This window comes from Cebus imitator, unplaced genomic scaffold (assembly GCF_001604975.1).
Source record: "Cebus imitator isolate Cc_AM_T3 unplaced genomic scaffold, Cebus_imitator-1.0 Scaffold131, whole genome shotgun sequence".
Taxonomy (NCBI): Eukaryota; Metazoa; Chordata; class Mammalia; order Primates; family Cebidae; genus Cebus; species Cebus imitator.
In genome coordinates, this window is record NW_016107446.1 from 1692054 (window position 1) to 1707065 (window position 15012).

The 15012-nt window shown below is 46.6% G+C and overlaps 1 protein-coding gene across 4 annotated transcripts in view; it reads right to left on the reverse strand.

The window, feature by feature from the left end:
- Positions 1–892: 892 nt before the first annotated feature.
- UXS1 (UDP-glucuronate decarboxylase 1) overlaps positions 893–15012 on the reverse strand; it is a 91866-nt gene continuing 77746 nt past the window's right edge. For 2 of the 4 annotated variants that reach the window (XM_017541110.2, XM_037742967.1), the window contains exons 11-13: positions 12269–12312; positions 8488–8548; positions 907–1744 (exon numbers count right to left, since the gene is read on the reverse strand). In XM_017541110.2, coding sequence (XP_017396599.1) covers positions 1613–1744; positions 8488–8548; positions 12269–12312 — 237 coding nt within the window. In that variant the 3' untranslated portion in view covers positions 907–1612. Of the gene's footprint in view, positions 1745–4258; positions 4363–6181; positions 6240–8487; positions 8549–12268; positions 12313–15012 lie in introns of all 4 variants that reach the window. The other 2 variants (XM_017541106.2, XM_017541107.2) reach the window with 2 other exon arrangements.

Here is a 15012-nt window from a genome sequence, read left to right on the forward strand (position 1 = left end):
GCTTTCCCGGTCTACACGCCTTCTTCGACACCTTGGCCACCATTAGCAGTTCCCGAATAAGCTTCCCAGCTCTGTTCATCCTATCTCAGTAAATGGCATATCACTTACTTCTGGCCAAAATAATTAAAATTATAAATAAGAAACTACCTTTGATTTCTCTTTCTCTCTCATACCACATCCAATCTAGCACTGGCCCTAGTTCCAGAATCTTCTAGAGAATTTAGCATGACAAAGAAACAAAACCACATCCTCTTCTGCCCTGTCCGAGATTGTGATTCCAAAAATATGTCTAAAGAAGAATCCCAAGGTGGGGATTCACAACCGTGAGGGACAAGCAAATCTAGCTTACACTGGTCCGGTATCTTAGGATCTCTCATTTGATACATAGAAACCTTTATCCTCTCAGTGCCTGCTCAGGTTTGTGCTGCTCTCAGGCACAGCCAAGCTACTTGGAAAATGCGGAGCTTTAACTTATTGCATTGTCCTTCCCACTTATTAAAAAGAAAAAAAAAAAATGCTAACACTAAACCTTGAAAGCGTTCTTATTGAAAACAAAAGCTCTCAAAAGTTTTCATTCAAGAAGCCTAGTTCACAAATCTCTCCAGGGAAGACAATTTGTCTCTCTTTTTCTCCAGCTGGTCTATGTTGTCAAAGGACACAAAAATGATTCTAACCCGGGCTAAGCCCTGAAAACTTCACATGGCAGTTAATACTGTATGCGTACACTCAGCCCAAGCAGCATAAAAATGTTTTCAATAGCCACATATCAAATTACATAGTGCACAAACCTGGATGTTTTCAGAATTTTCTTTTAAACAAAATTCCCCAATATTTTCCTTAGAAATCCAACAAGTCCTATGCAAAGCAGAAAGACAACCTTTAAAACTGAAAGTCCATGACTGGTGAGTTTCAATATTTTATTAAAATAGCATATTTAACCATGGTTAACCAAGAATATGTTAACTTTGTCCCCCCACCCCAACCTGCCCCAAATACGCAGCACAACACAGTAGTGATTTCAAATATCCTTGATCATGATAACCAACAGAAATATTTCAAAGTCAAGTCGGCAACTAAAAAGTAGGCCTTGGAAAAACTCTGAATTAAAAGAGAAACATAAAGCTCTCAAACAGAATTCTTTTATCTGCCCTAAAATCAATGCCGGTGCACCACCTACCTGACAATACTGCTGGGATTTCTCTTTATGCGTAGTATAACGACTCATTTATTAAGTACCCACTTTTATAAATAAAATCACCATTTTTCGTCCTGTTTAATGTTCCTTTTCAGCTTCACAAAGAAACCAGTAAATAAAACTGTCAACGACAGTCACAACATATGCTCTCACAGCAAGATAAAAAACTTGAAAATACGCAGAGATGCATTTACGCTATTTTACATAAAAAGAGAGATTCAAAAAGTGCAAGGCAAAATCTGCAGTTTTTTGAGGGGAGCTTTTAGGCACATCCATTTCATTAAAGCAAGCTTCAGAATGAAATTCCAGTTTGTTCTTCATGACACCTGTTAAAGTCTTTCTTTACACAACAAAAAAAGCCAGAAATACATCCCATCAAGTGTACAATGGTAGTCTTGTGTCCTGAAAGTGAGGAGTTCAGTTGTGGCGAGTCCGTCCTTTCTTTATTCTGGCAGGCTTTGGTTTGGGGATGTACTGATTATTTGCCTGGTACTCAAGTTCTTTACGGAAGTAGTGAATTGCTTTGTTTAAACCTTCCTCCAGCGGGACCTGTTTAAAGGGAAGGTGAGAAAGAGACGTGGTCATACTGACAGAAGGGCATCGCAGGAAGGAAGTGCCAACTTGCAGCCAGTCAGGTCTCCTTCAGAGGAACACTCACAGAACCACGTTTTGGTCGTGACAGAATCCAGCATCACCACCCATCGAGAGAAGCCAGAGGTCTTTCAGGGCTGCTTTCAGAATGTGCTGTGCGACTTATCAAGGGTGACTCTAACTGACGTAAAGTAAGCTTCACCCCACAAAAGACCCCAACTATCTCTTGCTGGTACAATGTCTACTCCAGTTTGAATAGACTGCCAAGATTGTTTTTCAGATAATGCCCACGTGCCCCATTCTTTCAGAAGAAATCCACCTTGGAGTGGAGGGAAGATGCTTTGGGAAGGTGATCTGCATCTGATCAACATGCCTGATTCTCCCACGTGACATCAACCCTTTGTACTGCCCAGCAGATCATGGCCCACTTGCACCCCCACCATCCTAAGAGGCTGAGTCTGAGAGGGCACCCAACACAGCCCAAGCCACAGAAAGCAATCTTCATCTGGAGCTGCCTTGCAGCCAACAGGAAACAAGTCAGATCAACTACTGATTAAGAGCAGACAGAGCAAGGGTGAAGGGAGGCACTGCCAAGGGGTACTGGGGAACGCTGGGGAGGTCTGTCTGTCAGCTTAACTGTGGCGATGGTTTCACAGGTGTCAAAACAGATGAAAACTTATCAAATTGTATCTTCTAAATATGGGCCGTTTGCAGTATGCCAATTATATCTCAACAAGCTGTTAAACACACACACTTGGGACAATTAAGATGGATAATGCCTGTAAGTTTCTTTGGATCATATCGCTCAAAATGTATTACAAATTAAAACTACTACTAGAAAAGAAACCAGTGGTAGATGGCTCACATTCCAAGAATGTTAGAATATTGTAGGTCAAAATTCCAGAAAAATAAAGATATTGAGCATACACACACCTCACAAAAAAAGCAATAGTTAATACATAGTGAATGCACATTTAACTCTTCAAAAAATATTTTGTTTAAAATATAGGTTCTCGTTACAAAGGGACCAACAGCCTCTTACAAAGCTTCAAAAAACAAGAAACTACCTATGCTGCTATAACTTGTTTTACACAGTTTGTGATTATTAGATCTTGTGAAGTCTGGGTCTAACTGTATTTTAATTTCATTCGACAAATTTCTGTGGCTTTTTAGCAGATCACTTAGACTTGTACATCATAGAATAAAATAAGGATCAGGCTGGAACTCTCATGTCCTTTTAAAGTTCAATATTCGAGGATCCTACTCAGCTCTTACTATGCACATTTCTTAAATGTACACTGAGCTCTCCACTGCATCCCTGCCTCTCTGACTGCGCCGCAACCCACCGGTCATGCCAAGATATTCCTACATTTGTTGAGCACCCAGTGTGTGTGTCAGGCTTGACAGCCACGGGGCTCCTGCTGTGCACAGGAACACACGTTGTGCCTGAGGGGAGCCTGAGTTTCAGCGGCACACCTGAGGGTGGGAGAAGACAGAACGGCCAGGCAGAGCAGACAGTAAGCGAGGTGGGCTTGCTTCTGTAGATGCGGCTGGCCCAGCTGACCTCCCTACACAGGTGGTCTTCAAAGCACACAGACATCCCTGGGGGTGAGCGTTCTCCAGCAGGGAGGAGCATACAGTCACCTGAGGCAGGAAGGGCGCCGCAGGCGCAGAGCAGAGGCGGGTGGGGATCAGGCTCAGCCCCGGGGAGAGTGAGGCAGCCCCGCCCCCGCACAGGCCAGGCCAGGGTCTTCGTCTACCACAACAGGAAGGAACGCATGCAGTTTCCCTTCCTCCACACCCTTCAGTCTCACACACTTCCAACCAGGGGCTCTACTGCAGAGCTCATGTGAGCCACTCGCCCCTGACTTGGCCCCACACACTGAAGAGGCAGGCAGCTGGGGCTACACAGGGTTGTGAGCATGCGCTGCCAGTGCCCTCGGCACAGCGTTCACGGAGTCAGCTGTATATCTGTGTGTGTGTGTATGTGAGGAAGTCTATGTATATGGGGGCAGGAGTGTATGTGTGTGTGTGTATGAGTTTGCATGTACACATGTGAGAGTGTATGAATGTGAGAATGTGTATGATAGTGTGAATGTGTATGTGTGAAAATGACCATACATGTGTGTGTTTGTATGACAGTGTGTATATGATTGTGTGTGAGAGACTGTGTGTATGAGTGTTTGAATGACAGTGTATGTGTATGAGAGAGTGTAAGAATGTGTGTGACAGAGATTTTACAAAACCAGAGCCCAGAGCAGGGGCTTCCAGCTGCTTCCCAGGTAACATTCTCTGAGCTTCCTGATACAGGAGAAGCTATTTACCACTTAGAGAAACCCTTCTATCTGCCTGGATGCCAAGCCCGCCTTGCTTCCCCAGGAACTACCTGACAAGGGTCAGTGCCTACAGGACAGCTGACATGGGACACGGGAGGCCCCTCCCCACGAGGCAGCATTAACTCCCCACACTTACCACGGGCTCCCACCCCAGCATCAGCTTTGCTTTTTTGATGTCTGGTTTTCTTTTCTGTGGGTCATCCTGGGCTTCAGAGAGAAACTGAATTTCACTTCCGCTACCTGAGATGTTTAAAGAAAAAAAAGGTAAGAGAATCACAAAGCACAGGGAAGCATGGCCTTACCATCCACATCAAAGTCAAACCCATCTGCCATGTGAATAGGGTGCAGGCAGTAGAAATGCAGCTCCTAAGAAGCCCCAGATCTCCTGAGGGACTCTCCTGAGTGCAAGTACAGGAGCACTCCTGCAACTGCTTGGTGGGGGGTACGTTACTCTGCCTCAAGAGGCCTGAGTTACCGCCCCAGGCAGTAACTGTACCTGAGTACTGCTCCTAGGCAGCCCACCCACACCAGGTAACAAGTACAGACGTCCCCACCAAGCATGACCCCAGTGTGAGACCACAAATGTATTATGGGGCTGCCCCTGAGGTGGATGCCCCAAGTAGGCCACACCTGGGTGCACGGAGCCTAGACAGCCCGAGACTCAAGATGTGCAGCCACCCAGCTGGAGGGACCTCTCAGAGGACGGCAAAGCCTGGCCTGTTCTACATCTTTGCTGGGCCCAGGCCCCACTGGCCAGCAGAATACAGCCTCACCTGCGACTGTGGGCCAGATTGGCAGACGAAAGCCTGTGGAGGCTTTCCCTGCCTCCCTGTCCCTGAGGCCACATCACAGACTCTGCAGTGAATCACCACCATGGATGGTTTGGGATGCTGTGTCACAAAGCTACACACAGAAGCACAGCAGGGAAGCTGCGCCCCCACTTAGGTTTCAAACGAGTTTCTCATGCGTCAGCATGCAAAGATCAACTGAAGAGCCTGTCAACATGCAGACCATGATGTGGGGGACTGGGCTAGGGTGTGAGAGTATGAATTTCTAACACATGTCCTGATGATGCGGCCATGTTGGCCCACGCGCTTCACTCTGGGCAGTGAGGGTGTAAGGAGTAGATCTCACAGAACTGTGATCTGAGCCTGCCCCTTCCACACACGGAAGGAACACGGATTCAGGATGGAAAGGCTGGGAAGTGCATGGAAGTGGCTATGGGAGCCACAGATGCTGAAGGCTACGTTTGAGGAAGACCACCGCCTCTACTGCCACAAGCAGTAGAGGATTCCAGCCATCAGAGTTATTAGACCAACGCCAGTCAATGGCAGCCTGATGCCAGCAATTAACCCAGCCAAGTGGGATCTGAATGGTCACCTCAGGACACACTGTGGCAATGTTCCTCCCTGGCCTAGCCCTCCAGTCCAGTCAGGATATGTCTTCACTCCAATTTCTGGATCAACCCCAGACAACAGACATCCTCCAAAAGCCTGATGCCTCAGAGCCAGGATGAGGCCAAGGGCTCACCCACTCTATGTCTGCAATCCAGGGCTGGTCTGGAAGACCTGACCTTCCCATGGCCTAAGAGTCCACATTGATGGGGTGCTTCCAATGCTACACTGCCCCCAGTGGCTGGCGACCAGGATGGCCAGAACTGCAAACAATTTCAAACTTGCCTAAAGCACACAGCTGGTGGTTGCTGCCTCTTGCTGTCTGAAATTCTATGCTTGACATGCATGACCAATTTGGAAATCCAATAGCTGTCACCTGTGTAGGATGATCTAACACAATCCTGCCTCAAATACTGGAACAAATCTCCTCCTCCCTCCCACTCCATGCAAACCTGCAATGAAAAGTGTGAACAAAACAAGTCTTGCCCTCCTTTATCTTTCCATTACTTAAAGAATTAGAAAACACTTAAGTGTTCCTGATAAAAAGTTCTGCTTTGATCCAATTCAATTAGCTTGGATTAATTACCCACTTTCTAGTTAAGGTATTATCAACAGACAGGGCAGGCGCAGCCGATTCCGCTCAAGAAGTGATTTATCCTACTTACCAACAAGGTTTTTAATTAACTGAGCAAATTCTAGGATTGTGTGTTCTTCTGGGTTCCCCTAAGGAAGAAATGGTTTCGGTTATAAGCGTCATGACAACAGCAGCGACCCGCCACACAGACCACATGCCTGCGTGCAGAGACGTCTGCTGGCCAAGTCTCACCTCCCTGCACTGCTTCAGCAAAGCTCCGTGTGCCAGCAGGTACTCTACTTCCAAGATGCCAGTTACTCACCTGCAGTGCTAAACTGCACCATTTATACCTTCAGCTCCTAGGCTGCTGTGTACAAGGCTGGGCTTTGGCTAGGTCAAGAGTCTCAGATGAAGGCACACATTCACCCGCTGAGTATCAGGCAATTTCCGTATCTAACCCAACTTCAATGTCACTTTTACAAAAGCTTGGGTTTACAGAATTAGCTCTTCTAACACCATCCATTTCCCTCTGGGTGCACTGTGTTAACCATGCCAACGATGAAGGACTTGCAATCTCACATCTGAAAGCTAAGGCAGAAATGGCGAGTGTCCTGGGCAAGCCAGAGGACAAACTCGATGCATTTCATCAAGTGAGAATATGTGTGGGGACTTTAAGGAAAACCACTTGCTCTTTTTCTCCCTTCCATCACATATCAGAGCACCTGTTACTCTTAATCTGCCGCCACTGCCCCCAAACATAAGAGACCACCATAAAGTCTGATAATTCTGTATCCTAAAGCCTCTTCATACCCAGGTCTGAAGTTAGATGGTAAATGTGAAGGGAGGGGCCCTAGAACTCACTTGAGCACAGAGGGGACTGACTAGCAAAGTGGAGTGATGGGAATTTGGAAGAAAAGTGATTCTACTTTTATCGGGGCTCCTGGCAGACACACAATTCCAATTTTAGGAACTGTCCCTGTGCAAAGGCCTTCCACAAAGATGGTATCTTCAGAGAAGAGCCTGGCTGCCCAGGGAAGTCACAGACAACGCCCCTGCTAAAGGGCTTGCAGCAAAAACAGAGAGAGAAGGGGCGGCTCCCACCTCTCCAGCTTACGCAGGAAAATACTGCAGGCAAAGTGAGGCTTTAAGTGAATGTTTTTTCAAAAGTGGCACACTGTATCTCTGAATTAGCAACAGCCCCAGGATGGAGTCAGAACTCCAGGGCCCATTCTTTCCTATGTGATGAGACCTCCCTCTCACCCCAAGGAAAAATGTATGGTCTCCAGTGTCCTTGAGATGGCTGGTTACAAAGACATTCATAAGCAAAAGTGACAAGGTTTGCAAGACATAGGTCACATGGCCAACATTTTAGAGTTCCTCAAACTTCAAAATGTTGTGTAGAAAGCAGGAGAGGTAGAGTTTGAGAGAAGCACCTGAAATGACCCCCAGGCTTCATCGAGGTGGGGTTATGGGAGCTCTCTAGTGAGCTAAGGGGTTCTTGTGTCCACTGCCATTGACAGAAGCAGAACATCTTGAATGCTGGACAGTCCACATTGGATACCCTACATTTTAAATGAGATGGAACAAAACCATTCACAAAATCACTCAGTGATAGAAAGGGTAAGAGATCCTAGCATAACCCAGCCAAGGAGGAGAAGGCTTTGTTGGGAAGTAGGACCATGTCCTTCAAATCCTTGGAGAGCTACCACAAAGTAGAGGCATCACACTAGCCATGAATAGCCCCCAGGTGGAGAAGTGAGGTCAGTGGGTAGGCGTGCAGAAAGTGAGATTCTTCGTCCAATATAAGGAAGTGCTTTCTGCCAGCCAGAACTGTCCAAAGATAGAATGAACTGCTCTGAGCAAAAGCAAGTTCACCAGCACTGAAACTGCTCAAGGCTGGATGAACCCTCCAACTGGGAGGTTCTGGGGCTGTGGGCAGGCATGCAGGGAAGGCAAGAAGCCATGAAGATGGTCTGTCCGGCTAAATGGCAGACTTCATCAGCAACTAGAAAACTTTCTCTCTGAACAACCTCCATCTTCTAAAAATTCAATCAGGTCTTAAATGAGGACCTGCCCGTTAAATAGAGAACAAGATACATCGACATGTCCACCTACTACCACAAAAAGACTTCACACATTTTTAGTCCTGGGCCCTTCAGAGGGTGGAGGGGCTGATTACATCACTCATCCATGTCTTGCAGATGCTTTACTTCTTTGTATACTCTTACTTTGTGTGTGTGTGTGTGTGTGTGTTTTCCTGAAGTATTTAGCAAGCAACAAACATTAATGCCTTATGTGTGCTGACAGCAAATGAAGCAAAGCCTGGTGCTGCTCATGGTTTCACAAATGAACAAAAGTCTGAGCTGTCCTGCAGAGTGGAGGGAGAGGAACACTCACCAGGTTGACTGGGCTGCTGACGTTGCTGTTCATGAGAGCCACGAGGCCATTCACCAGATCACTGGAAAAAAAGGGGAGGCGGGTGAGGCTCAGCCTGCTGGAACATGCTAGTGCCACGTGCCACACGGAAGCCCTCCCAGAAGAAAAATTACCACCCCCAGAAGAAAATAAAAACCCAAATGGAAAACTGAATGTCAAAATAAAATCCTACAAACTAAGATGGTGTTTATAATGCGAAACTTTTATGGATGAAATGATATATTTGACGTCTGGGATTTGCTTTTTGTGGGTGTGGTGGAGATGATTAAACAGGATGGAAGCTGAGAGATGGGGCTGAGTTCAGCACAGTATTTCTGAAGTCCTTTAACAATTAAAAACTAAGCATAATTAAAACACGCACACACTAAAAAAAGATGGAGTTTACATAAGTTTCCAAAGAAAATTCATGTTTAATGTGAACCCAGTAGTTGACCTGTACGAAAGCACATGATTACTTCTAAAAACAAGATCCACAGAAATGAACGAACTCCAGTATGTGATCCCCATACTGGCAAATCACAGATAAAGCCAAACAATACCGAGGGTTAAAATAAACGGAAACGTCACTCCCTACTCCCCCAACCTGGAATTTACCACCCCGAAAAACACCTCATATGAAACAGTCAGGGATATCTGGATGTTTCAAATGGATTGTGACCAGCTGGGCCATGAAGGTGAAGATAAGTAAGCAAACTTCCGCTTACCAAGGTTTGGTTCTTATTTTCAGAAGCTTTAAAGTGTGGCTCTGTTAAAAAAAAGTTACTTCGTAAAAATGACACCTCACTGCTAAGCACAAGTACTTTTTCTAAGCTGATTTTTCATGAGCTATAATTCTTAGAAGACTTTTAAAGCCCTGACCCTCCTCCTCCTCCTCTGTCAATACCAGTGAGAAGCAGGTCACTCTGGGTCAGGGTAAACTTCCAAAAGAAAACCCCAGATAGGTTTTGCTTTCCTTTCAATTGAAAAAAACTATTGGGGGTAGGGTATTTAGTTAATAAGATATTTCTGCGTTTTCCTTTACGACAAATGGATATTTCATATGAACATGCTTAAAATGTTCTATTCTCAAGGATCAAGCATAAATGCAAATCCCTGCTGACCTTGGATGATTTCTCTTTTATATAAACTGGTAAAAAGTCACTTCATCACTATGGCAGTATAGTTACAATTGTGCACTCATGACATACATCTGTGCATGTTTATAGAAAGACATTAAAAGCTGCCATTCCATTGCATCCACAATAGGTTTTAATATTGAAACTGGGGGTGAGGTCTATTTGAGTTGGAAAAAGGCTGACTCTTAAGCAGTCATCCTCAGTGGGGCAGGTAGGAGTGCCATGCGCATTTTACATGACAAACTGGCAACTTTTAAGGTCAAAATTGCATAGATCACACTCATTTAACCTGAAGCTCTTTAAGAGTGTCATTTTGACAAAGTGACTTTTAAAGAAAATATAGCATGCCTTTGTTATGTAAATGAGGACAAAACCCGGCCATGAGAATATTAAACACAGTCATGCCAAAATGTCGATGCGGATGGCCACCTAGACCTCAGAATCCCTGCAATGTTGTTTCGAGGCAATCGTGGGTTTGGGGAGCGGTTAATTTGGTTCAGTAATGATGGACCCAGACATTGTGCATTACTAAAAGATGCTCAGTTCCTAAAAAATTGCTTCAGAAAAACATCAAACGAATGTTAATGAACTCAGCTGAGTCCTCAACCATGAAAATGTTTAAGTCGGGAAACCCTTGCCCAAGTGTGGCAAAGTCCCTGAAGCCTTGTCATCTCAGATTCCGCTAACGTGAAACCAGAGAGGATCACCAGAATGGGGAGTAAATACTACAAAAGTGTTACAAAACAGGGTTTTCTAAAAGGGTTAACAACCATGCGCCTAGGGGAACTGCTCAAGCCCTCTTTCCAAGTAGTCAAGTGGTATGGGAGAGGATGGCAGCTAGGCACGTGAGCCACGATAACCAAAGCAGGCATGGGACAGTGACCAGGACACGGAGAGAGTGACGGGGCAGAGACCCTCGCCCACCAGAGCGGGCCAGGCACCCTGGGCGCATTTTGTCCTGAGATGGGACAGCACATAGCACAGACATCATAGAATGCTCAAAATATTTTAGTCCCCAGCAAAAAGAAAAATCTCTGAGGCTACGTAAAATGAATTTTGCAAGCAATGCCCTTGAGATAATCACAGCAGGAAGAAGAGTGGGCTCTGCCTGGTTTCCTTTTCACCGTACAACAACTCATCGATATTCCATGTGGTGTGGGTCTGGAGAAGCCTGGGGGTCACTGGTGAGGCAGCGCAAGGCAGGCCCACATAACCCAGGACAGCAAGCCTCCCTCGGGAAAGGGCACAGCTGGGTGGGTGGAGGATGGGATGAGAGTGAGTCACTATGGAAAGATGGTACTCAATCCACGGGAGGCCCACAATTTGGTCCCCATACAGAAGTGTGCCATGATGGTTTCCCCCTGGGACATGGTGCCTATGTTAAGTGCTTTGAAATGAACACGGTCCTGAAGTGGGGGCAAATGTCGTTTCCCTGTTAAATCGCTTTTTAGAATACGCATGCCTATTTGGGCAATGATGTTGGCTATAGTACACTTCTGGGCTTTTTGCCCCTTGTGGTTAAGATATTAATGGGTGGGGAGGGAAAAAAACCACTGACTGTATAAATGTTTACTCACAGCTTTCTTTTAGAGTAAATGGAAATTCACAAATACTTTCAGCAAAAATCTATAGTGGTTGTTTTGGATTCTTTTTAAAATTTTATTTTACTACCAGTTCCATTTCTCCAAGGGACTCCTACTCTTACCTAAGGGTCCTGGGTAGACAGAAGTTGATGTGGTTGCTTTGGCTGAAGTGGGACTGGGGCGGGGGGCTTCCCTGACCTGCACCACAACAGCCACCATCTCACCCTAGTGCCCCTGGGATGGCCCCAAGACAGCAAGAACAGCACTTCCTGACTGACAGGCATACTGGGGTCTTTGCAATGAAGACTGAAAATATATGGGGTCAAAATTGAGAATTGGAGGATACAAGAAACTTTCAGAAAATGTGCAATAGCCACATACTGTAGATACATTTTGGCATATGCAACTGCTTCTATCCTAACTACTCTCAGAACCCATACTGCCTTGTAAAATTAATCACCGATGGAATGGAACAACAGAACAGTGGATTTATAAGGATTGCCGAGAAAACAACAAATATCACCCCGTGAATCTATTAAAAAATATATTTTAATCTGCATTTAGTTTCAGCATGAAATTCAACATGCGAACACTATCTACCTTGTGACCTTCACAAGGGCTGTCTCCTCCAACCCATAAGCCATGCTTGCAATGGGTCAGATTCTGGCATTCGCAGGTTTGCTGGATGCATATGGCCATCTAAACTCAGCAGGTTTGCTGGATTCATACGGCCATCTCAACTCAGCCTGCACTGAAGTCACCTAAGTCACTCTCTGAGCTGGGCAACTTCACCCACACACCACTAGGTGGCAGTAAAAGATTAGTACATGAGTCACAACAGTCACGGAGATGAATGCAAATTTTAACTTTTAAACAGAGAACAGCAAGTTTTCCCATCGTAAAATTAAAAAATTGTAATCAATATATAGTGTTAGTGTTGTGGAAATGGTTAACATATACAAGACACTGAACTGTCAAGTCTGCATGACCCCTACTCCAAAGCACTACTAAGTTTGGGGTCAGGCAGTAGTGGAATGCCCTTACCTGACGTACTGGAATGCCCTTGTCTGAGATCCGGATCCGTACACCTGGAAGAAAACCAACAGTTAGGCATCCTGAGAAAACCACATCAGAACTGGGTAGGTAGCTGTCCTTGAAATTACAGGGGACCCAGACCGGCCTTGAAACTGATTCCAGCGGGCAGTGACGCTGACATAAAGCATCTAGTGCCACATCCCACACTCTATTTCGAGACCATGCCCCGACAGTGAGTCAGTGGCAGCAATACCTAAAGCATGCACCTGGAATACATGTGTAAAGTTTTCCCTCAAAAGACAGTGCCTGAAGGAATTCATTTCTGCTAGAGTCATATGATGTGTCAGGCATCATGTGAGGCTCTGGGGACTGTGACCTCAGAGTCCAGCTGGGTGACTGATCTACACATAAACAGTAATGCATGTATTTAACTTGGGTTCCCCACTCTGACTGCCCAACAGCAGAGCTAGGAATGCAGCCCAGGCTGGTCCACAGGCTCTTTGGGATGAGGCTGGTATTGTTACAGCTAGCTCCCCAGGAGAGTCTAATGTAAGGCCAAGGTTGAGAATCACGCAGGAGACTCTTAAAGTGATGCAGAAGTGGCAGGAGGGAGGGTCACACTCCCCTTTCTGTCCACTGCGCATCTGCTCCACACTTCCATAGCTTGGCTTGTGTTCTTTGCTCTGCTGGCCAAGACCCTCTTGTCTACTTTCCACCTGGCAGAGGGCTACTCATCCTTTAGGGACAAGCTCTGATGCTGTCTCCTGAGGAAGCTTCGTCTGGCTCAGTCCCTAGAGAAAGCCCTTTGCCAACTCTTCCCAACTGTGAACTCCCCAGAAGGACTGGTGTCCAGCCCTCTGTGGCCCTGCTGGAGCCCAGCACAATGCATGGTGCAATACTAGTGTAGGATGAGGATCTGCAGAGCGCCACGGATCATGCCACTCACTGAGGAGGAGATGGCAACAGAGGCGCTTGAGGAGATGCCCTTGGAGGCTTTGTTTGCTTGGATGCCTTCCTGTGGTGGAACTCAGGCAGCTGGGAGGAAGGGACTGCTTTTGGGAACAAGCCTGATTATAATAACCCTGGGGCCTCCTCCCACCTGACAGCAAAAAGGAGCCCCTGCCAGCAGCTCTGTGAACAGTCCCAAAGGCCCCAGACACTCAGCATGGATTCCCTGAAGCTCTTCCCACCAGTTCTGAGAAGGAAAAGGAGAAGGAGTAGGTAGGGAAAAAAAAGCACATGCTTTAAACCCCCTGAATGCCTTTTTTTAAAGCAGGTTCAAATGCTATCTCTGTTTTCTTAATAAGCATTTACATATGCCAATTTCACAGGTATATTAGTTCCAACTACGTGGGTTCTGTTCTTGGAGGGAAGGCTTTCCACTGAGAAAAGGCTGGGGATACTGAGGAATAGAAATTTCTGTCAATATAGAAACTACAGCTGTAACAAATCTCAGTAAAGTAACATTAAGGAAAGATGGCAGTGGGCCTCTTGGAAGCACAGGGCAGTCCCTTGACAGTTTTGCCTGAACCAGATTCTCTGGCCTGGCTGATACTTCTGATACATGGGAGGAAGACAGGAAGCATTGGGCCTGATTTGGTACGAAAGGAAGTCCACTCATGGCCAGCTCCGTCAGCGGGAAACTCCCCTCCACTCTAGTGCTATAGGTATATCTCTGTTTTTTGTTTTTGTTTGCTTTCAACAACCTTATTTTGGAGATGAGGTGATGGAAGGTCAAACCGCTGGAGTGACCTACACCCAGCAGAGTGAAATTTGTCTTGACCCCAAGTTCAGGATTCTTTTCCCCCCCCCATTGTGTTCATAATTTCAGAACTGTATGTAGTTTTTGCACCCCCAAACTGTGGCTCTCAGACTGGCACCAGACCATTCTCCAATCTCGCCGTAGTGAGTACTGGATTTAGGCAAGTCCCACATCACAGGCGCTCCTCCACAGGTGGGTTTGGGGCTGTGCTGCTGTCCTGCCGTTGCCTCTGCCTGCATCTGGGGCTCTGCCCTCAAAGCTGAGCACACAGACGCACCTCTGCTACTTGTTTTGCACCTTCCCACTGCACTCAGTCAGGGTCACTGTGATGGGCTCATCGGTCTGCTGGTGCATTCCAGCCACGTTCACAGAAATCCCACCTCTGTGCAGAGTGGCAATGGCCTTCAACAAGCTGGCTGAAGCCAGTCTTCAGTAATCTAGAGCCCAGGCTTGCCCATCAGAGCTGCAGTCTCTCAGAGGGGAGCCATGGAAACGTGCAGAAGTAGCTTTTGATTCCACCCAAACATGCTGACCCCAAGCCCTGGAGGGAACACAATCCAGGGCACTGCATGCTGGGTGAGTCCCCAGACCTAGACGGGTTAATCCAGGCTGCCAGTGTCAGGATGTGAAGAACAACGCCAAACACCCGCTCTGCCAAACTACAAGGGACTTATGATGGAGACACTCAGCAGCTTGAATGTCACTTAAGCCCAAAGGGAACCTTAGGGCTGCAGCCTGGGAAGTCCAAAAAGACTCCTGAAATAACCTGCAGTCTGCTGGGTACTTTCCACTGTTGCCTCATTCAAAGCACACTGGACGGAGAGAGTTACGACTGTGGATGCGTTTCCCTGCATGACTCGCCAGGGGCAGCTCCCCACGCAGCCAACACCGACACAAGGTTCATCTGGAGGCACCATGGTCACCAGGTAAGCTCTGCTCCCTTCAGGTCTGGTGACACAAGACCCTCAGCAGCACCCACCCTGAGGTCCCA